The 21,773-nt window shown below is 39.0% G+C and overlaps 1 protein-coding gene across 13 annotated transcripts in view; it reads right to left on the bottom strand.

Annotated features, from left to right (window-relative positions):
* Positions 1–7,541: 7,541 nt before the first annotated feature.
* Positions 7,542–21,773, bottom strand: part of LOC117402240 (otoferlin-like) — a 122,090-nt gene continuing 107,858 nt past the window's right edge. For 8 of the 13 annotated variants that reach the window (XM_059023686.1, XM_059023687.1, XM_059023688.1 and 5 more), the window contains 12 exons: positions 20,753–20,887; positions 19,974–20,111; positions 19,748–19,875; positions 19,333–19,503; positions 18,769–18,929; positions 18,154–18,296; positions 17,385–17,473; positions 16,397–16,495; positions 12,594–12,835; positions 11,752–11,930; positions 11,303–11,403; positions 7,542–9,314 (listed from right to left, as the gene is read on the bottom strand). In XM_059023686.1, coding sequence (XP_058879669.1) covers positions 9,134–9,314; positions 11,303–11,403; positions 11,752–11,930; positions 12,594–12,835; positions 16,397–16,495; positions 17,385–17,473; positions 18,154–18,296; positions 18,769–18,929; positions 19,333–19,503; positions 19,748–19,875; positions 19,974–20,111; positions 20,753–20,887 — 1,767 coding nt within the window. In that variant the 3' untranslated portion in view covers positions 7,542–9,133. Of the gene's footprint in view, positions 9,315–10,430; positions 10,632–11,302; positions 11,404–11,751; positions 11,931–12,593; positions 12,836–16,195; positions 16,295–16,396; positions 16,496–17,384; positions 17,474–18,153; positions 18,297–18,768; positions 18,930–19,332; positions 19,504–19,747; positions 19,876–19,973; positions 20,112–20,752; positions 20,888–21,773 lie in introns of all 13 variants that reach the window. The other 5 variants (XM_059023685.1, XM_059023691.1, XM_034003188.3 and 2 more) reach the window with 2 other exon arrangements.

The following is a 21,773-nucleotide window of genomic DNA, read 5'->3' as shown; positions in this document are numbered from 1 at the left end:
CTAGACAGTAAAGTTGCAAGTGATGAGGGCTTAAATAGATACTAATTAAAAGGAAATTAGAAGCCCCCCATCTCCACGCCCCCTGAACCACGCAAGCTAACATTTTAAACAATATACAACGTTTAATGAACAAAAAGAATAAATAGGCAAGATAGTTAAAAGCACATGTTCTAATAAAATACAGCAACAAATACACAAATAAATCAATAAAGAAAAGGACCGAGAGGAATCGCAAAGGACAGCGGCAGTGGGCTTCAAACAGCAATTACACAGACCACACACACAAACAGGTCGGCCGCCCTGCAGTGGATTGGTTAAACTGAATCTTAACAAATAAACACAAACAGCAATAACAAAACTTCCAGTCTTCCAATAATCTCATGTGCAAAATAGCATTCAAACAGATTATTTCACTACAAACAAATCCCTATACGGCTCACAAAACAACCACAATCAATAAAGTCCCACTTTCTTTCCATAAACTTCAATGCTCGCCGCAGCCCCGCCCGTCCTTGCTGTTCCTCTCTCACAGATTGCATGTGTGTATATATATAGCAGAAAAAAGAAACAAGGAAATTAGCTGCCAATTACATAATTAACAAATGGTATAAATCATGAGTAAATTAACACAACATGCAGTACGTAGCCTGCATCAGGTGCGCCAATTACAAACAATGAATGACACAATCACATCAGATAAAGGTAAACTCCCCATAGTTAAAAAGACCGCGTCCATCTATTCTAAGATACACCAGCCTTCGGCTATTATATAATTAAGCAATGTTTAGCAGCATGTATTCTTAAAATGCAATGTGCAACAACTAATTTGTTAAAGCAACGCTAGTCAGTATACAAAATGAGAGAATATATCTATAGAAAATACACGTGTTACATCTATACACACACACACACACACACACACACAAACACACATACAGTATACACATATACTTTTTAAATGGCTTAAAAAATCTTTCTGCTTATGATCATAACTGTTGGATCATAACTGTTGCATGAAACCGGAGTTTAATACCCAGCACCTCTGCACTTAAGCACTTGTATGTCAGCGTACAGCCTCTATATATGAACCCCCAATATCTCTCACAAGCACCTGGGTACATATTGTTACGATATCACAACAAAAGGAATACGCTTTTATTGTTTGGGTGCATAGCTATATACTATATATCACCTTACAGTACAATAATACGACAAAAATGGACCGAATGATAATACCTGAAAATAATCTTTTTTTGTTTTGTTTTGTTAATAAAGTAGCTGGCGCAAATATAGTATTAGGCGGTGAATTTCGCCGATCGTCGACTTACTTTCACCCCCTGCATTCATTGTCACTATTTTTGCTTTGAAAATAATTCGTTTTTTGTGGCAGTCATTTTTAACGTTTTAGCCTCTCAAAGTGCTTAACACAGAAAACCCGCCCCTTCAACTCTCTGATTGGTTAAATGTTGTGTCAAGACGTAACACAGCTGTAATGTGTTTCCACGTGTGTTTTTTTTCACCCAGCAACGCGCAACTGATCTAGTCTGCAAGAAGCGCAATCTCCTTATTGTTAAAGGCACAGTAGCATCTGCAAGACTGGCGGATCGTTTTTTCAGCCCGGCAGCGACAGCCACATTGCCAGGCTGAAAAGGCCTGTGGAGAACCCTGTATACATTGAGTGTGTTAGATTCTGGGGATATATGGAGGTGTCTGTCCGTTTAGCCGTCACACTTACATGATTATACATTCCATTGCTAATTCTTGTTCTATACTATGTGTGTGTTTTCATGTCAAATTATTTTTAATGTATTAGATGTGTTGAGTCTCTAAATGGTTTATTGCTTTTCATTCACAGGTAAATGCTGAATTAGAGATTCCACCAACACAAGTAATGCAGATTGAGTCTTCTTGGAATTAGAAACTTGCCTAATTATAAAGAGACACTCTTTGTTATGATAAGTTTATTTATTGAGAGATTTAGTAATCCTTGGGGGAAGGTGAATTTTGTGGTTTTATGTACATAACATTTGAATGTCATATGTATCTCAACTGCATTGTGTACCCCATTCATATATTTAATAAACTATAAGATACAATTTGTTGCAAGTGCTTGAAGTAATCTCCACTAAAAATTCACTTTTACTGTTAAAAGTATATGTCATCTTATGTAAAATAGGATATAGGATATCATTTAGCTTTTTTTTGTGTGTGTGTGTAACAAAATCCCATCAATTTAAAATAGATCGCAAACTAACCAAAGCCTGACTTTCATTGTTGATGATGTTTCAACAGTGTCCCTATGGCAAAGTACTGTTCTTTTTTTTATATATATAATTTAGTCATCGCCAATTGTTTTTTATCCCGGTTTTCCAGGAGGAGCGCCTTTACTGGATGCATCACTCGGGAGCCCCAGAATGCTATTTGTATACATCACTCTAAACCTAAAGCATGTTCTGGTTTGACTGTATATATATACGGGCAGCAGTGTGGAGTAGTGGTTAGGACTCTGGACTCTTGACCGGAGGGTCGTGGATTCAATCCCAGGTGGGGGACACTGCTGCTGCACCCTTGAGCAAGGTAATTTACCTAGATTGATCCAGTAAAAACCCAACTGTATAAATGGGTAATTGTATTTAAAAAATAATGTGATATCTTGTAACAATTGTAAGTCACCCTGGATAAGAGCATCTGCTAAGTAATAAATTATATATATATATATATATATATATATATATATATATATATATATATATATATATAGACACACAGTGAACCCCGCTCAGTGTCTTTACTGCCGATCATAAAAACTCATTGTTTTCTTTTTATTTTCATCTAATCCAAACACGTTAAATGAACAACAAAAAACACATTAGAAAAAATAGATCAGCTATTACCATTTAAACGTGATATACACATAATCAGAATTATTAAAAAAAAAAATCCATTAAATGGTTTATTTTATTTTTGAATGGTGCTAACACAACCTAATACATTACACTGCTGTTAACTTGCTGAGGACACTGATACAGTTTTGTACTTTAAAAACAAAATGTGAATACAATAGTAAAACTTGGGCAATTTAACAATTGTACTGTTTCTGACCGATCTCCGTTGTCAAGCTGGGTGACCATGTGACCACAAGGCTATCGAGTACAGCGTATACAGAATGTATCAAAATACAGTACAGTTGATGCAGGCATTTTGAAAATTATATGAGGTGGAAATCAATTGTATGACTGCTACATTTCCTTGATTTCAAGCGGAGTGTGACATTGACCAAAGTGATATTATCAGGGGCTTGTTTCCATTGACTCACATATACTGTGGTCAGGACATTTTAATTTGATGACAATAAGCAGGGTGTGATATTAACCACTGACATTAAGCAGGTTTGATTGTATATATAGTTGGTGTTTTACAAATAAACCATCAAATTGAAAGCTTCAGAGTGATATCATCAACAAATCAGATGTGGTGCCTATAAACTATTTTTCAGATTTTCCTAAATGGTTTGACTCTCAGGGACACACTAAGAACATTTCAACTGTTTTTATTAATATACTGTATATTCTATACAACTGACAAATCATTCCAGGCAGTTTTACAGAACAAGCAGGTTTCATTCCAAAAAAATATCCATCATCTTAACAGTATATAATAGGACAAATATCATTGTTAAACAGTAATGATCACACACACACCTTGATGGTCTCTACCTCCTAGGCTGGACCACACAGAACAGAAAGAGGGGGGATAGCATGCACAATATTACAAGGGGAAACTTCTACAGGGGGAGAACATTGCTTGTAATTCCTTCTCAGATTAACCCTGCTGCTGTCAAACACACTAAATTCAATTTTTAATTTATGAGACACATATTTTGCAATATTGTGACTAAAGTCTGAATTTTATACACGCTTTTAAAAATGAAGATTTGAATGAACAAAATAGATTTCAGCAAAGATACAGTATAACATAACCCCAGTGAAGGTACAGTGAATTACACCAAATAACTACACATTGTACTTTGAAAGTGCAACTGTGACATCTGTACAGTTATGGTGTAGGTTTAATTGAAGTAAAATGTGTTTGGATAGTTTTAGACTACAATAAGATTCACAGATCAGCACATGCACTTTTAATATATCACAGCGCAATTCGGGGGGCGTGTAGCTGGGGATCTCTAATTTCAAGTTAATTAGTTTCTAATTCACTATTTAAGCCGTGATCACCTGCACTCCCACTGTCTAGTGTTTTCTTTGTAGCAAACGCTCAGACTCTGTCATTCGTGCTTCAGCTTAATTTCTTCGCTAATATCTAATCTTCATTGCCTCGCTCCTTTCACTGCAGGTCAGTTCTCTGCACAGCGCTGCCAATATATTATCAATTATTTTCCTACCTGCTCCAGTGATTCTTCTCATCATTCAGCTTCTCTATTTGGCTGCAGGAGCTCCAACGTTAGTCTGGCCCTCCGCTAAAACTTTCAAAGCTCCACCGACAAGACATCGACATTCCCGTCGTCAGTGATTGCCTTGCCTTAGCTCTATTTAAATCTACCACAAACCTTTTTGTCTGCTGAATCTGTCCTTACTCCTCGCTTGCAATCAGGCGCCGCTCCCCACTCAGCACCCGCTCCCACAGAAGATCCTGTCCTGGACCTCCATCAGGTACGTTCAGCGTTTTTAAGACTTATCCAGCCCATTACAAACTCCATTCAACCAGTGGCGGCTCGTGACTTTGACGGGTCTCATAACATACTCCAACGACACTGCTGTACCTCAACTCTTCCACCGACGCCTCACAGACCATGGGTACCACGGCAACGCCCTCATCGAGCGTCTACTGGGAGTGGTAAGTTGCCATGGTGACCAGGCAGCTTCATCAGGCACTGCGAGCCTGTGCTTCAGTACTGCAATCTTCTGGCTCCTTCTGCTGCGCTTTCACAATGTGAGAGTGAGTTCAACTCACCGAATTGTGACATCTAAATACTGCAGGCTCGTCTATATACATCACTAACTGTTCTAAAAACATGTATTGAATATAGTTATTCAAAACTAAAAAGAATACGCAAATGTTTTTATATAAAAACAATGATTTTAATCACAATAACTAAATATATTCTATCCTGCTTCACTGAAGCCAATGGTTTCAATTCCAATCACAACCTCTAGATGGCAGTATAACACCACAAGTTCTACATATTTTAGGCTGGTTTGCGATCGCTGCGAATCTCGCACACTCCAACTTTTCTATCCATTCCTGCAGTTTGTTGTCACTCCGAGGGATTCCCAGGAGTTCCCTCCTGCCTCAACCTTTTGCCTACCTATATTAACCGACATTTTTCGATTTATGCCAGCAGTTCGCCTGACCCTCTGTGGGATTCTTAAGAGCCTTCCCTCTGCCTCACCCTCCCACCTGCCTATATCAACTGACATTCTCCATTCGTTCATTTCTACTCTTCGGAAAGGCTGCTTCTCCCCCTAAGAGGATCTACTTATGGAGACCATCTGCCTCTCAGCCGCCTTCGGTCTTCTCAGAAGCTCTGAATTCAATGTTTCTTTGGCTTCTAGTTTCCCCGCGGCGGATATTCGTTTTTGTGACCTTTCTTCTATTTCAGACACCTACTTCGGATCAATTTCAGCGTGGTCAGTTAATTCAGCTGTCAAGTATCGAGTCCCCCATCTCACTTTCTTTTCAACGTCAAGATATCTCCCCAGCAGGAAACCCTGCCCCCCCCCCCCCCCCCCCGACCTTCTGTTCATTGATTCCTCTCGCTCTATCGTCACTCATCCCTAGTTCTCAACCCTCATCTCCAGAGCAGGCCTCCCTCCTCGGCTCTACAACCCCATTCATTCCGTATAGGTGCAGCCATCTCCGCCACGAGGGCCAGAATCAATCACAGCCTGATCAAGAATACGGGGAGCTGGTCCTCTTCTGTGGTGGATTCTTACAGTCATTCATCCTCCTCTGATATAGCTGAAGCCCATTCTAAAATTGCTAGTATGCCCCGAGTGGGGGCTTCCTGTCTGCCGGGGCCACCAGAGGTTTTCCCTTAATCAGCCTCAAGGGACTTTTTTTCCTCTCCACTGATCGTCAGGTATACACAGTCACACCTACTAATAATTCCTAACCACCTCTGTTTGTCCTTCTAGTCTTTTGTATATGTGAGCATGTGCTCTTTGTCATTGTCTCGTGGTACAGGTGTTTCACAGAGAGCTGGGGGTCCATCCTTTTGGGGGGCAAGTGAATCTCAGTTCCCCGACCTCAGGTCCAGGCATCCGCCTACCTTCCTTCTAATAGTCAGAGCGGACCCCCGGCCACACTCTATCCTATCGCAGCTCATGCGCTTTTCTTACCTCACCTAGTGAGGCTCTGTTCTATCCATCCCTCTCTTCGGGATGTGGCTGCTTTACACTTCCAGTGCTCAAGTCCCATACTAACCTGCATGCTTTCTCTTTATTTCAGGTCCCAGGCAGCGCAGAGTCTTGGCCGGCAATCACGAGGTTTAACAAGTGCCCCTTTACAGAAGCCTCAGATGCTGGGTACCCTACTCTCCCGAGGGGCGACTGCCTCGTACTTCCATTTCGTGTCCTGGCCCCCAGGACCGATTTCCTCTCCCAAGGGTTAGCTCTTCGAGTATTATCCCTCGTATATGTTTTTCGGTAGCTGGGCTTCGCCCCTGGGATGCGATGGCTATGCCACCCTCAGTCAGCACCCACCTTCCTATCCTAATTTCCAGCCCGGGCCATCGGACCGCTACTAAGTCTGGGCTTCGCCCGCGCCCCTGTCCTAAATCTGTTCCTTCAGCAGCACTCTGTCCTACTAACTGCTCTTTCTGCTTCCTCTGCCCTATCCTTATATCCAGCTCACACCCCGTGAAATAGCTGATAGATACATTAGACATTGTTCTCCATATGCAGAGAACTAGACACTGGTCTTATATAAGCCTAAACACACCTTTCAGTATCGGAGCAAACACTTAAATCAGTGATAATAGGGTAAGAAAGGCTTTTTCAGTAGCTGTTTTGATGGTTGTGAGAGTTTTACAACAAAAAAAACAGTGGAAATCTCTCTCATGCATTATTTAAAATGCCTCCTTTTACCCACACTGTTCAAATGCTGTAATAATTACATTTGCAAACAATGGTAAAGGCAGTAGTACTTCAGTTCCTGTTGTAATAACATAATAAAAGCCTTTCTGTATTTTCTGCTGTAGTGAGCATCTGCTTAATTAGTTCCTGACAAAGCTTTCTGAATGATGGATATGCCTTTTGTAGCTTTACCTTGTCGGAAAGTCTGACCAGTAGTAAAAATTATTTAGTTTTATTGATACTGTTGAGCTGGCATCCCAAGCTTTGCACACCCTTGAGTGATAACCCTTTGTTTACCTGCCAGCATTAAAGATTTTCTCACTGATTACCCCAGGTATGGAGTAAATCACCAGTACAATGAACAGAAGCAGCAGCAGGGCAGCCAGGAATCCCAGTAAGGAACTCTCATAGGATTCAGCATCCAGGACAGACTGGTATTGGGACGACTGGTGAGACAGGCCAAGCATTTATTGATCATCATCATCATCATCATCATTTGATACAGACAAAACAACAAAAATAGAACACCAAATATTGCACACTGTAAAACTAAATTATAAATACAGACTTTTTCTTTTTTTCTAAAAACAAACAAAAAAATAAGAGCAAATCAAATCCAATCAAATACATAAATAAATCAATAAATAAACAAAATAAGGGCTTAAAATACAAATCGTATATAGCTACATTTCAAACAAGAGCAAACTCCGCCTAGGGAACCGCACACCGCAAACCAAGACTGATCAACATTATATGGGAGTTTCACACTGCAGGGTTTTCTTTGCTCTTGAGAGACCGTTAACATTAAGATAATACATGTTTTTTTGTTCGATTTCTCCCGTTTTGTGTATACTTTAAAGACAAAAGATGATAAAGCTTTGTGAACACAGGTTGTTGTAGAATGAATGCCAACGTGCTACATTGCAACCGGAAGAACTGTTTTTTCCACTATGACTTTCTTTCCACAATAACAGTCACATTGCTTCTTGTGCATACATTCAGATGACAACTATGACAAGAAAGAAAACTCCTATCAAAATAATATTGTTAACAAGATAAGCAAAACTTAAAATAAAGGAAGTGGCCAATCCATGATTAAATCACACTTGGTGTTTGGAGAAACACATTGGAATGTATCAGATTTCATCTATTCATGTGAATTTATTTGTATGTTTGTTCATTATTGATTATATTTAAAACACTGCCGTTGAAGTGAAATGATAATTTATTAATACATAAATACTGATAACATGTCTTGAAATCAGCCAAAAGGAAAGTCAACACCTTGCATTTCAATATACAAAACTAGACCCTGTAAACATTATTATTATTTTTTTTTTAAGTGTATGATATTGTTTGAAACTTTACCTATTTTTCCACAAACTTGCATAAGAACCCCACCCCCCCACCCCAAGTACTATAAATGGCGAGCATGTCAAGTTATAGGGCAGCAGTGTGGAGTAGTGGTTAGGGCTCTGAACTCTTGACCGGAGGGTCGTGGGTTCAATCCCAGGTGGGGGACACTGCTGCTGCACTCTTGAGCAAGGTACTTTACCTAGATTGCTCCAGTAAAAACCCAACTGTATAAATGGGTAATTGTATTTAAAAAATAATGTGATATCTTGTAACAATTGTAAGTCGCCCTGGATAAGGGTGTCTGCTCAGAAATAAAAAAATAATAAAAATAATAAATAAACAGCTGGAGAGAGCAAGTTAGTGCTACAAGTCTGGGCTGCTTTCCGTGAGCAGCCTTTTCAGCTGTATAGAGTCGGTTGTTTGGGGTAAACAGAAAATGGTAGATAGGTCTGCAAAATTCTTTTTTTTTTAAAGCGCATAGAAAGAACCAAAGTCAGTGCAGGGAAAGCAGTGTTAGTGCCTTGTACAAAATCTATTCAGGGAAAAGGAGTTATGTTTTTGGTTATGACAATATTAAAAACTGAAATTCCAGCCACAGTGAGTGTCCGTGGTGAGGAAGACTGGAATGCAGGGACGGACATAGGATGGTGAGAGGTGCCACCCAGCCAGCCAACGCTGCTGCCCGTTCATGCTCCCAGCAATTTCTTGACCATGTAGCCTGGCATGCTGTAGAGGAAGAGACCCAGCATAGCCAGCAGCAGCAAAGCAAGCACAATCTTAATGATGAGCCACTTGTAGCGGGTGCAGACTAGGTACTTGATGGATTTAAGCGGGCTGAGGAACCAGATGAAAGAGGTGTCAGGTCGGCTGTCCAGTGAAGCAGTTAAAGGAAAAAGAAGAAAAAAAAAACAATTGAGTAAGTGTTAGTGGTTACTAGACAGTAAATGCTTTAGTTAATATTTAAGGCCACATTTTATACCCCCTTCCCCCACTATTGAAAAGCAGCTATAGGATAGCCATGAGATCGGTGCTGAGGCGGATGAGAAACTGTGCCACAAAACTCAATTCCATACTACACTGACTGGTAAAACAATCTGAGAATGTACGTGAAAAGAGAAAATCCCCTACTCGGCCTAATGTATGTGCATGTTTGTGGTCCCCGGACATATAATTTGGTCCAGTAGACCTACTGTATGTAAGCTGTGCAACTATTCAGCAACAAATGACAAAGCAGAAAGACACCCTTGACTTAAAAAGGGGCATAACAGTGGGTGCCTGTCCCTCAAAGGAATGGCTGCTCAACATCTCCAGTTCCTCAGGCGTTCCTGGAATGGCAACATTTGCAGAAAACCTCCTGGACAACCTCGGTAGTGTATACAGTTTTTTTCTTCAGATTATTATATGAAAACATGTAAATGATGGAAACTGCAAAACTTTGGGCAATACTTTGGCAGACATTTGAATGAACTTTCCATTGATGTAAATAAGGAATACGTTAAAATGATTGGAAGCGATTTATAGGTGACTGCTGACATCTAGGAGTGCTCCTGAGCAAATCCTCAGCTAGATCAGGTGTTGAATTACAACATATAAATAGCCACTGAATGCAAACAGAACTACAATGATAAAACAGGCCACACAAGGGAATAACAGCAAGTAATCATTGTCTCATTATAAATGGAGTCACAAAGCTATTTAAGGAAGTAAAAAAACACAGATCAAATAAGAAACAATTTAGGATTACATACAAGCCTCTACATTAAATGCTTGAGTTGTTTTCTGGTTTGATAATGTTATTAGATGTGCTTTTTCTTTTCTGAAATAAATTAAACATCTTTGAGAATCTAGCTCAATGTTTTGTAATGCTTTCCCCTTTTCAATGTTTTTACACTTTTGTGTTACTGCCTGTTTTAACAGAATCACAATACAGGGAGAGACAGGTGAGAGACAGAGATAGAGAGATTGAGGGGGAGAAAGGGCTACCCTCTGGATTTCCGCAAGATTCAGGCTCCGAGCAGCTTCTTGACCAGGTAGCCAGGCATGGAGTAAAGGAAGAGGCCCACCATGAGAAGCAGGAGGACCAAGGCTAGGATTTTCAGGATGAGCCAGCGGTAGTTGTGCCAGATGAAGTACCGGATGGACTTCAGTGGGTTTATGAACCAGATAAAGCTGGTATCCGGCCGACTTATTTTGAGGAAGAGAAGGGAGGGATGGAAAGAAAGATGGAAGGGGTGAAATGGGAAACAGAAAGGAAAGGGGTTAGAAGATACAAGGAAAGAAATGTGTAGAAGAAGAATACCAGGAAGAAAATAGATGACCTTATTAATGAATGGAAATAAAAGTGAAGAATCTTAAAACACTAGAAAACTACTACTGGACTCTATACATAAACCCATAACAACTTGGACACTTGTGGGCATCAAGTCTTGGAACTTGGGTGTGTTCAGTCGTATGCAATGTAGTTAACAGAGATGATGGTCAAAAGCTTCCCATAGGGAAGCTATTGGACTGAGATCTGGGCAACTAGTCAAGTCAAACCTCCATGCCATGAATCGCTTCTTTCCTGGCAAGGAAAATAATGGAAGTTCACACATCACAGGATCTAAATCTCAAAGTGAACCTTTGGGACAACTTTGATTAATGTCAAGGCAAACTCCAAATTCATTTTATTTGCAAACCGTATCTATCTTTTTAATCTGTTTAATGTTTACCTTGTGTTTTCAAGATAAACATTAATTATCTACAATGTTGGAGGGACAATTTTCACCTTTAGGCCTTTGGGGTGGGGGGTGGGGGGGTACCATGTGGCTCATGGCTGTTTAAAGGAGCTGCAGTACAAGTATAACGTGACTTACTTTGGTTTCTCCAAGGGCTCTGGCTCGTTACGGGCTAGACCAGCGGGGCTCTTCTCAGCTTCTTCTGCAGTTAAGAGTTGGAGCTCTGCCTCCACTTTACCCTGAAATAACCACACAAACGTATTTCATACAGTGCACTACAGGGAAAGGAGCAATCATGCATACAATGTTAAATTAGGAGAAGTGGCTCAGTGGCTATAAAATCCCAAGCTCAACTAAGGATGATGACAAAAGTCACTTTGCTATAAAGTACTGTTTACTGTTAGTGCCTAATCATTATTTAAAGTTGGGATTAACATTTAGGAAAGGAAGACTCTTCCTTCACAATAGTAATAGACAATTATGTTTTATTTTTTAGGAATTTCTTGTTCAATATTTGTGAAAAAGGCTAAATTACAACTTAGCTTGCATAACCACTTCCTACATTCAGAGACTGGGATTTCCATTACCGTGAGTTCCATTTCATCATTCTCGTTCCTGGCTACAAAGGGCCACCAGCCCTTGACCCTTTTCTGTTTGAAGATGGAAATAGTCGGCAGCTCCTGCTCATTCAGCACCATGTCTATAGAGCACTGCTTTGCTGTTTTAGCCCCCCGGGGAAATCGGTTCAGGTCCAGTTCGATCGCCCCTGCAAGGAGAAAATTTAAAATAAGAAATACTATTATACAAGTATATTCTGGATAGACTTGGACGCAAAAGCTTAACAAAGATGCCCATTCACCATTTACAATGGTAGCAAAGTTAAAGGGAGAAATTTAGTCAGGTATAATTATTATGGGCATCATGTAGTCTCTTCATGAAGTCTCCCTCTTTCCTTTTCATAAACAGCTTTATTTTGCTTCTTGATTTTACAGTATTGGGCCTGGCACCTAGAAATCTGCAGGCAGAAAAAAAAACCTCTCAACCTGCTTCTTCAGCTCAAGAAATTGGTTTGCTGTCCACCATTAATTCAGATTTATTTTGGAGAGATGTCATATTTGAAATCTCCAGCAGGTGGTATATATACTTACAGATAGTTCTGGGTGACAATAAAATGAAAGGAATATACAGAGACAGATTTTTAGGGTTAAACCAAATTCTTAATTTTTGGCAAGCCTACTCTGAAGTATAATCTCAAAAGCATTTGCATCTCTCTAGTGTTTGCAAATTACGTGCACAATTCTCAAATGAAACAGAGGGGAACTTTCTCCCCGCTAGCTCTAGTCAAAGTGCCTGGTAACCTGGACTGTAAGCACCTTCCCCATGTTGAGTCCCTCTAACACATCACTTAACTAGAAGAGCCAAGTCATACCTAGGAAGTCGTCAGCAGAGAAGTGATCCGCGTCCCACACTTGCAGGGTGAGCCGGGCGGGGATCTTGTACTCAGTCTCATCCCAGGAGAACATAGACTCCTTCTTGGACATGACAATCTTCTCCTCAGCACGCAGGTAGTCAAATGGGAAGATGAAACGCCAGTTGAAGTTTCCTTCGCCGGTCAGTGAGTGATAGTGGACGTCAGTGTCCTGTTTGTCCTCCTGCTGTCCCTTCAGCCAGCTGGGGGGAGAGGACCGGAAATAACAAACAAAATCAGGGCGTTTTTCCACAAGCGCATTCATTGTATGGGGGTGCTGATTCTCGTATTTTCCGAGTAACTGCCTTTAAGATATATTTGTCGCCAGGTTTTAAATAAATCAAAACACACCTATTTATTAATGTGTTGATTTCAAAACAAGAAAAGCTGCCTTTCTCTCACCTTTACAACTGAGTACCAATCAATGGCAGTCATTTCCGCTCTGAGTGTTTTAAAAGCTGTCTGGAAGTTTCCTCTTATCCTGGATGCTAACATTTTTATTGCTCTACTGCCAGACTGGGGCAATGAAAATGTGTTTCAAAACTAGCAAATGCAACTGTTTGCAAAACCTTGCAACCGTGACCTTTCCTTTCCTTAAACTGAATCTGCTGCACTGGAAACTGAGAGCTGTATTTCTTTGCGGAGTTTAATCAGAGATAAAGCTTTGCCCAGCACAGTATTCCCATAATTAACCACCCAGCTGCTTAACGCAAGCGAGTCCAAATGTGTCACTCCCGTGAGAATAGCTAACTATTCTAGCATTACTAAATGTTTTCATTTATATTTATTGATTGTTGTTGTTTGACTCAGAATATTTATTGAACATGAATTGACTTACACAGACAGCTGACAATCTTCCTGTTATTCTGTTACAGTAAAAAACAAGCTGCTCCCATTCAGGAAGCTTTATCAAGAACAGGTCTCTAAAGAGAAAAGCAGTGGATTCCATACAGAAGGACACTGGCTTTCACATGTATTCGTGAGTACACAGTACTTCCACATATGAAAAATTAAAATGTATTTGTTTAAGAGTAAAAAGTTTCGTGATTAAAATGCATTCTGTTAGCCCACATTGCAATACAGACATGCAGCTCTTATTGTAAATCTCATTGTAGCAGAGTTGTTTTATGGTTGCATAGAATTTACATGCAATAGAAACCAATGTTATATCCTCTTCAGTCCCTCACACAGTACGCAATGCATTCCCTAGGCACCCAAAGAAGTCTGAAGAGGTTATTAGTTACTGCATCCTTTGTAGATTAGTTACACTAGGCATATTTGCTGAGCCACACACTGAAGCATAAGGCTGCAGCAAAAAGCAGTTCATGCAAGCTGAGTAACCCTTTAAACAATATGAAAAAGAAAAACAGCAGGTCATCCTGGTTTGGTAAACCAAATGTTAGCAGAAATATTTATTAAATAATTACAGGTATATGCAATTGCACTTAAATTAATTATAATCTGCATATGCTTAAAGGGTTAATATCAATATCAATATTTAAACTTACATTTCTGTATTACACTAATACCTTGTCCTTTGTTTATTCTAATGGTCGTTATATTTCCAGAATCCACAAAAAAACAAATAATACAAATACAACCATATACAGCATTTGTAAATACGTTTTGTAAAGACTGAAATGCATTTTAGAACAAACATGTACTGTAAGGGGCTGTTTTGTTTTTTTAGTGAGGATGACTTTTAAGCAGATTTTGACCAAAGCGGATGGCTGTATGATAATGTGACAATACTGCTAAAATCCACAGAGATTAAAACGAAGTGACTGAATGCGTGTAGAATGGAATATATTATGTGTTCTGAATACTGAGCAAACAATCCAGTGAAACATCCGTACATGCTTTATACGCATCTGTTTGTTTAATCATCTGTGATTTAATTAAAAATGTATGCAAACTATCCCTGCTTGTAATGCTTTCATGCAAGAAGAGAATAAAAATACCCACTTCCCGAAAGTTTTCATGACAAAAAGATTTTGAATGATACGCAAATAAGACCACACCAGTTAAACCTATACCCTGTTTCTTTTTTCAAGGCAACTGATGAACTATGTATATGTATGCATGTGTATGTATATGTATATGTGTGTGTATATATATTTACAATATTTGCCAGCAGACCCGGCGCGTATTGGAGACCGGCGATTATTTGAGACTGGCGTTTATATTAGATCACTAGATTCACATGCTTCATGCGGTCATTGAGAAGCCGCTAACATACAACCTTGTAGCAACATCGGAACTCAATTTAAACATTCCAGCAACTTTGTTAAAAGGTTCTGTGTCAGTGGAAACTAAGTAACAGTTTTGTTTTATAACAAATTACATTGTATTGTACACCCTCAAGTATAATAAAGTGAAAGTATTATTACGGTCTTTTTATATGCACTGGTTAACAAGGATACGGTATGCAAAACGTTGGAAAATGAACAAGCAGAAGTATGAATTTGTATTTAAAAATGGAATCTACCAATGTTAATAATAATAATAATAATAATAATAATAATAATAATAATAATAATAATAATAATAATAGTTAAATCCACTAAAAGTATCTGGCCTACCTTCAGCACGCTTAAAATTATCAAAACTTTTAATAACATAATAACTGCATTAAACAAATATGCATTACATGTAGGCCTACCTTAAATTACGTTTCTATTATTATTATTTATTAATCCTGAGAGTCACTTTCATTGCTGTCACTTCATTACGCTCAAGCTCCTCCTCATCTTCCTCATCTTCAATGGCAGAGACCCAGCGTTTATTTACAATATTTGCCAGCAGACTGGGTGCGTATTGGAGACAGGCGATTATTTGAGACTCGGCAATTCTTTGAAATTTTTGGTATATATTGTATTGCATCACTTTGATGAAATTATTTTATTGTTGTTTATTGAGTATGTTCTACTAAGGCCGCTCAAAAAAACAGAAATGTTGTATACATAGCCTACACAAAACTGGCGCTGGTTTTTGGTTATTATGCTTGATATTAAATTGTAATAGTTGTTTCTATAACTCTCTCATTCTGTATTTTAGCTCAACTCAATTCTGGCTATGAAACCCTAACTGATTAGGAAAAAATACTTAAAATCCACAAAGAATTAAGTTAAAAAAAAAAGTATATATGTATGTCATGTGGGACATCTCCCAGCTAAAATGTTAATTGGATATGTTATTATGGGCCCTGTTAAATAAGTGCAACATGTTTGATTAATTAAATAAGGTTATTTATGAAGCCAACAATAATCTATAAGGTTTTCATGAATACCAAACTTCACTGGTGAACAGGGCCCTACAATACCTGTATAAACTTAAAACAATGTTATTCTGTTTTTTTGGGGGGGAGGAAATATCTACCCTTTTTATAATGGGGAGAACCTCATGTACCCTTCACATTTAACTGGCATGGTCTAAATTGTCTGGTGCAGCGGCAGGTGACAGAACGAAATGGTGGGAATGCGTGCTGCTGGCCCTGGGGTCCCTGGCTGTGAGGAGATAAAGGGGAGAAGGAGGAAAGAGCCATGCAATGGAGTCATCATTACCCCCTGACATAGATGTCAGACATCTTCTCCCCTGTCATGAAAGCATCATCTTCTAGTACTACTTCATCAGTGTTCCAAATAATAACACGCAGCTCATAACTAGACCACAGCACGGCAACAAAACAGAAAAAAAGGGGAAAAAAACAGGATTATTTACACACACTGAAGGGCACACTGAAGGGCTGCTGTGCCCGTACATACCCCCGTACAAAAATGTCACTAGATTTTTCTCCAGTGAAGTAATCATCGTCTTCCAGAATTACCTCGTCTGTATTCCAGATTATGACTCTTAGTTCATATCTGGCAAGGAGGAAGGGACACAAGGTCAGAGCACAGACCACCTCTCCACCGTGAGGAATTATTTTGTTCCATATCTCAGGTATTCTCCACTAATTCAACAAGTCCTGTCATTAACATACACCTCATCTCAACAGAACAAAGCCCACATATCTGATAAAAAGAACTGTTGGAAATTTTACAGTACAATAACTTTACAAACATTTAACACTTACCAGCCAGGTGGAATTTTATAAAACAACATCCATAGAATAAAAGGTCCACCCTTACATATCAATAAATTATACCTACAAAAAGGTCTGAGGTAAACAAGACACAACTTTATTCATAAACTGGCAGCTTTTAATTTTGTAACTTGGCCCTTGAAAGGTGATTTGTAGTATTACACAGTTTAGTTATTTAACAGAAATAGAAGAAAAAAGGTAAGTTCTCAACAGACTCCAGAGAAAACCAGGGGATACCAAGAAGACCACCCAGCTGGGATCTCAAAGCGTGTGCAGGGAGGTATGAGGCTCTCAGCTGTACAGTGTACAATATTCTAAGAACAATATCGGGATGCACAAAGATTGGAAATCAGTGAAAAAATGGATAACCAAGGTCACGAAAATAGGGAAGATTTGGGATAACAGAAAAGATGTAAAATATAGCATTTCCTGGATGAAAAACTAGAGGGGTAAAAATGGTAAAGCCTGGACTTCTAAAAAACATAGAACCTTAGTCATAAATCCTATACATCCACTCTATGAGACATGGCTATAATTTTACACCTGGGAAGACAATACTGACTTCCCTGTGATCAAACTTCTTATTTTCAATAAGATCTGAACACAGGGTACAATCAGGCAATCCTGCACCACCTCCCTTCCTTTTCCATTGCTCTCATGAAACCTACTTCTTTGGTTTCCTGGGTGAGATGTCAACGGCAGGCCCTGGCGCTGGCATATCCGTGGGGAACATGTCCACCCACAACTCAAGATGCCCCTGCGTAACAATCAGAAAAACATTCAGATACTTCAGAGAGGACTCAAACGCAGCTCAAATCAGCTCACTGTGTAAGTGGAGAATCATTACTTTTTTGCATATAAAGCCACAGTATTCTGTGCAGCATTACTAAACATAGACAGCAAATAATAGGACTGTCAGGATTCACATGTGCAAAATACTTAAGAACATAAAAAAGTATATGAACGAGAGGAGGCCATTCGGCCCATCTAAGCTCGTCCAGTTCCTAGTAGCTGATTGATCTCAAAACTTTGTCAATTTGGGTGTTTTAAAGGATCCAAAAAGTTATTCTGCCTCAAAAACATTAGGAAACCCATTCCATACCCTCACCACTCTCTGCGTGAAGGTGTGTCCTCTGGTAATGGTTTCTGTACTGCGCTTAAAGTATTAGTTAGGGTTAACTATGTCAACTGCTTTTAAGATTTTAAAGACTTCAGTTATGTCCCATTTAATTCTTCTTTGTTCTAGGCTAAACAGATTCAGTTTGCTCAGACTCTACCACATGAACACTACAAACAACAGAAACAAACAACTTACCCCATCTTCATTTATAAACCCACCTCAACTAAATGTTTCTTCACAATTAAATTCCAATGTGTTTTTTTTTTTTTTTTTTTTAATGCAAACAGCCCAGATTCCCCAGGTTGAAGGTACCCTACCTGCTCGATCCCTGGCTTCTCAGGGTTGAGGAGAGGCCTGGTCTCCACATGCTCAGGAATCAGTTTACAGCCGGCGCGAGGGATGTCCTCCCAGTGCTGGAGCGCAATCAGGGCCAGGTGCTCATCTGTCTGCTTCTTCAGCCCTGCAGGGAAATAATCAATACTGTGTGAGGAAGCACCAACAGTGTATCTACCTTATACGCTGATATGTGAAATGCACAGTAATAAATACAAAACATATACAGTGCTCCCCATTTATAAGGTGGATCGTTATACTGCGGAACAGGTTATAAAGCAGTATGGCCATAGCTCCCATTTGCTCCATGATGCCAATACACTAACACTAGTAGTCTTGTTATAAGATGGAACACAAACAGTACGGCCTCTTACCTATGGCTCCAGACTACAACGTTCTCAAGGGGGAGCACTGTATATACAAAAACAGGTTCAAATGATCATTTTAACAGGGGAATTTTGATGGATTTTCTGTTATTATCTGCACTGTATATTGATAATACCTGTATTATTAACTTTAGTTTCCAGATGAAAATTATTTTTTAAACAAACTCCTACAATAAAACCAAAGTTAACTAAGAGACTAAACTAATATTGTACCGTTTTCATCTTCGAGCTCAGTTGGTCCCAGGAACACCCTGTTTGCCACTTTAACTCTCCCTCCTGGTCCAAAGTGAGGTCCGTCCACTTTGCCCTCTTTACAGAGCTTGGTCAGGATTTGGGTGGGCTTCATGGGGTCCCTCCAGTTATTGTATCCATGGCTAGGAACAAAACACAGTGTTGTAATTGGGGAGAATAGCAAAGATAAATACAGAAAGTGTGCCCCAAACTCAGGCGAGCACGGCATGCTACATTGCCTTCTCAAAATTAACAATTTACTGGAATACATATCATTTTAACCTATTTGGGAAGCCAAACTGGTTATCATTTTTGGCTTCTCCAGCTCAACAAGTCATTTTCTATTGACTACATGCTGGGCAGCCAGCTGGTTAGCAAATTTAAATGCATCACAAATTGATTTCACCACCAAGCCACCATCTGTGAAAAATAATTTCGATTTTTTAAGATGCTTTTCCACCAGATGGCTCTGGTGTAAGAGGTTGAAAGCTGTCAGTATGGAAAAGCATGTGCACAAGTAAAAGGTCTTTGTGACTCATCCCTCACATGGAATAAGTCTGTGCGATGCCGCAGGTTGCCCTTTGCTTGCTGTAGAATCGATTCTCCAGGTCAATCTTTGTTTCCCCAATGAGATCGTCAGATCCAACTAAATCCCAGTCAAAGACAGAGACTGTTAGCATGGACTCCATCGGGAAGGTGGCTTCAATATCGAAGGACCTGAAAGAGAAGAAAACAAAATGCAATTACTGCTTACAACAGGTTTTTTCACCAAAAACAAGAAATTAAATTACACATGGAAGCTACTTAACTAATTTGATATTACAGCATGCTGGTACACTCAGAATATGTATGGCTAGCCTTTGGCTTGGGGGTTTGAATCTTTGAATCTTTCACCAAGATTTATCAAGTCTAGTAGTTTTATAGTTTTACCTCTTTCTGTATTTAGCTGAATATTACTTACTTTCCAAAAATGGGGTTTAGCTGTTTAGAAATGTAGTTTTCTTTGTCTTTGATTTCAGTTTTCCCCAGTTTGATAACAACATAGGGGTCAGCTTTTCCATTGATGTCAGCAGGGTGCAGATCTGTGGCCTGTAAATTAACGTAGCATTTTAATCTGTAATTTGAATGTATTTTAAGATACAGAGACATATTTGTACATCGATACCAATAAAAGAAAAAGCACATACCCTGACCACATACACTCTGACTAGTACGTTGATTGGATCGTTGTTTGGGATTCCTTGGAACATGCCAAAGTTAGGGTCAAAGCCAACCTCCTTGGTCACATCCTCTGGAAGCGGGACTTTATATACACATAGCGAACCCTGCGTTAAAGATAGACCACAGGTCAATATTCACAGGGTCATGGCACGTGTTGCTCTTTGCCTTTTGGTATTTTGCCTGCAACTAGAAGCAACAGTGCTCTTTTAGTTACATGCTGAAGTAACACAAGTACATGGCATTTGTTTAAAAATGTATGAATCTTTCCTGTAAGCATTGGTTAAGTTCATTAAACAATTATAATTGTGCTTTAACCTTAATGCTGCAGTATCTAAACTAGTCTATAGGATGGACATGTAGATTGGATGGATTATAATCAAATTCTATTAGACCCAATAGTACCCAAATTAAATTGTACAGTTCTTGATAGGTGATACTGGGTGAGGTCACTTTATTTAGTAATATATTAAAAGGATCTGAACCATTGGATGTCTTGCAACCTGTGCAGTATTTAATGCCTACAGCATAGTTATGGGCAGAAGCAGAGTTTGAAAGGGGCATGACCGAGTCTGATCATCTGTATTCTTGACAGCAACTACCGTACTTCCAGGACCATTGTAAGAATATCTGCTGATGAGTTATAAAATATTAAAGAAGTACGAAGCACAGCAAAGTGTAGTATAAGGACTGTAAAAGCATGGTAAATCACAGGTAAGTTTGGTAAAGCATAGTAAATAAAACTCGCCTTGTATCTTCCAACAATCCTTTCCTCGTCTGTCATGTTGTCATCGTCATCTCCGATCTTTCCTCTGTAAAGGTTGAATGCATGCAGCCAGTCCTCAAAGTTACCACATTCCTGTTCCAGTTCTTTGTTGTACACCTGGGACGATGCAAACACAAGCAAGTGCCTCTTACACTTCTTATGAACTTCCATGATTCCTTAACCCATTAATACCAAATTCATATTTATTGGAAAAAATCAGAACACAAGCTGTATTCATGTAATTTTGTACATTCTAAATCAATATTTCTTCACAGAAAAAAAAAAAAAAAATCTTAGTTTCGTCCTATTTTGAGGACAGCCAAGTCAGACGTGCCTGTAATCAGACCAGTGAAATTTCATGCCGGCTATGAAGCTCTACATGTCGAACATTGAGCTTTATTATCACTGTGGGTAGGAAAACAGTTTCTTATTTTATATTGAGGCGTCATTAAAAGCATCTAAAGGACTATATTTGCAGAATTAACAGTTACATTTATTTTTAAGTTTTGCAGTTAACAAAATTAGAATAAGCTGTCATAACAATATCGGCAAAGAATAAATTAAAATAACAGGTAGATGCCAGTTAAAAATGCTGCAAAGAATTACAAAGTAGCCTGTCCTCAAATGAGGCCAATGGTACTTAATGGGTTAATGTGTTAACTTCTTGTAGAGAATACAGGTTGTCCATTCTTCACTGCTTTCTACTGCATGTACAGTACTATTTGCCTTTTCTTTTCACGCTGAACTGTGATCGGACAGTGAGGTAAATACAAAAAGGAATGTTTTTTTTTTCTTTGTTGTGTGATTTCTGACATTTTGTTTTTCTGTGAGGAATTTACTACTTAATAAAGTTTGATTTTATTTTTAGTTTGAGGAAACAGCCAAACATTAGGGGTCTGAAAGAGAAGAAATATACTTTGTAGGATATATTTTGAATTTTAACATGATTAAGTAAAAATATAATAATACTATACATTTATAATATGCGTTTTTATCGTATTTA

The sequence above is a fragment of the Acipenser ruthenus genome, chromosome 5, assembly GCF_902713425.1.
Source record: "Acipenser ruthenus chromosome 5, fAciRut3.2 maternal haplotype, whole genome shotgun sequence".
Taxonomy (NCBI): domain Eukaryota; kingdom Metazoa; phylum Chordata; class Actinopteri; order Acipenseriformes; family Acipenseridae; genus Acipenser; species Acipenser ruthenus.
Note: the sequence above shows the minus strand (reverse complement) of the source record. Positions and strands in the feature narration are given on the sequence as shown.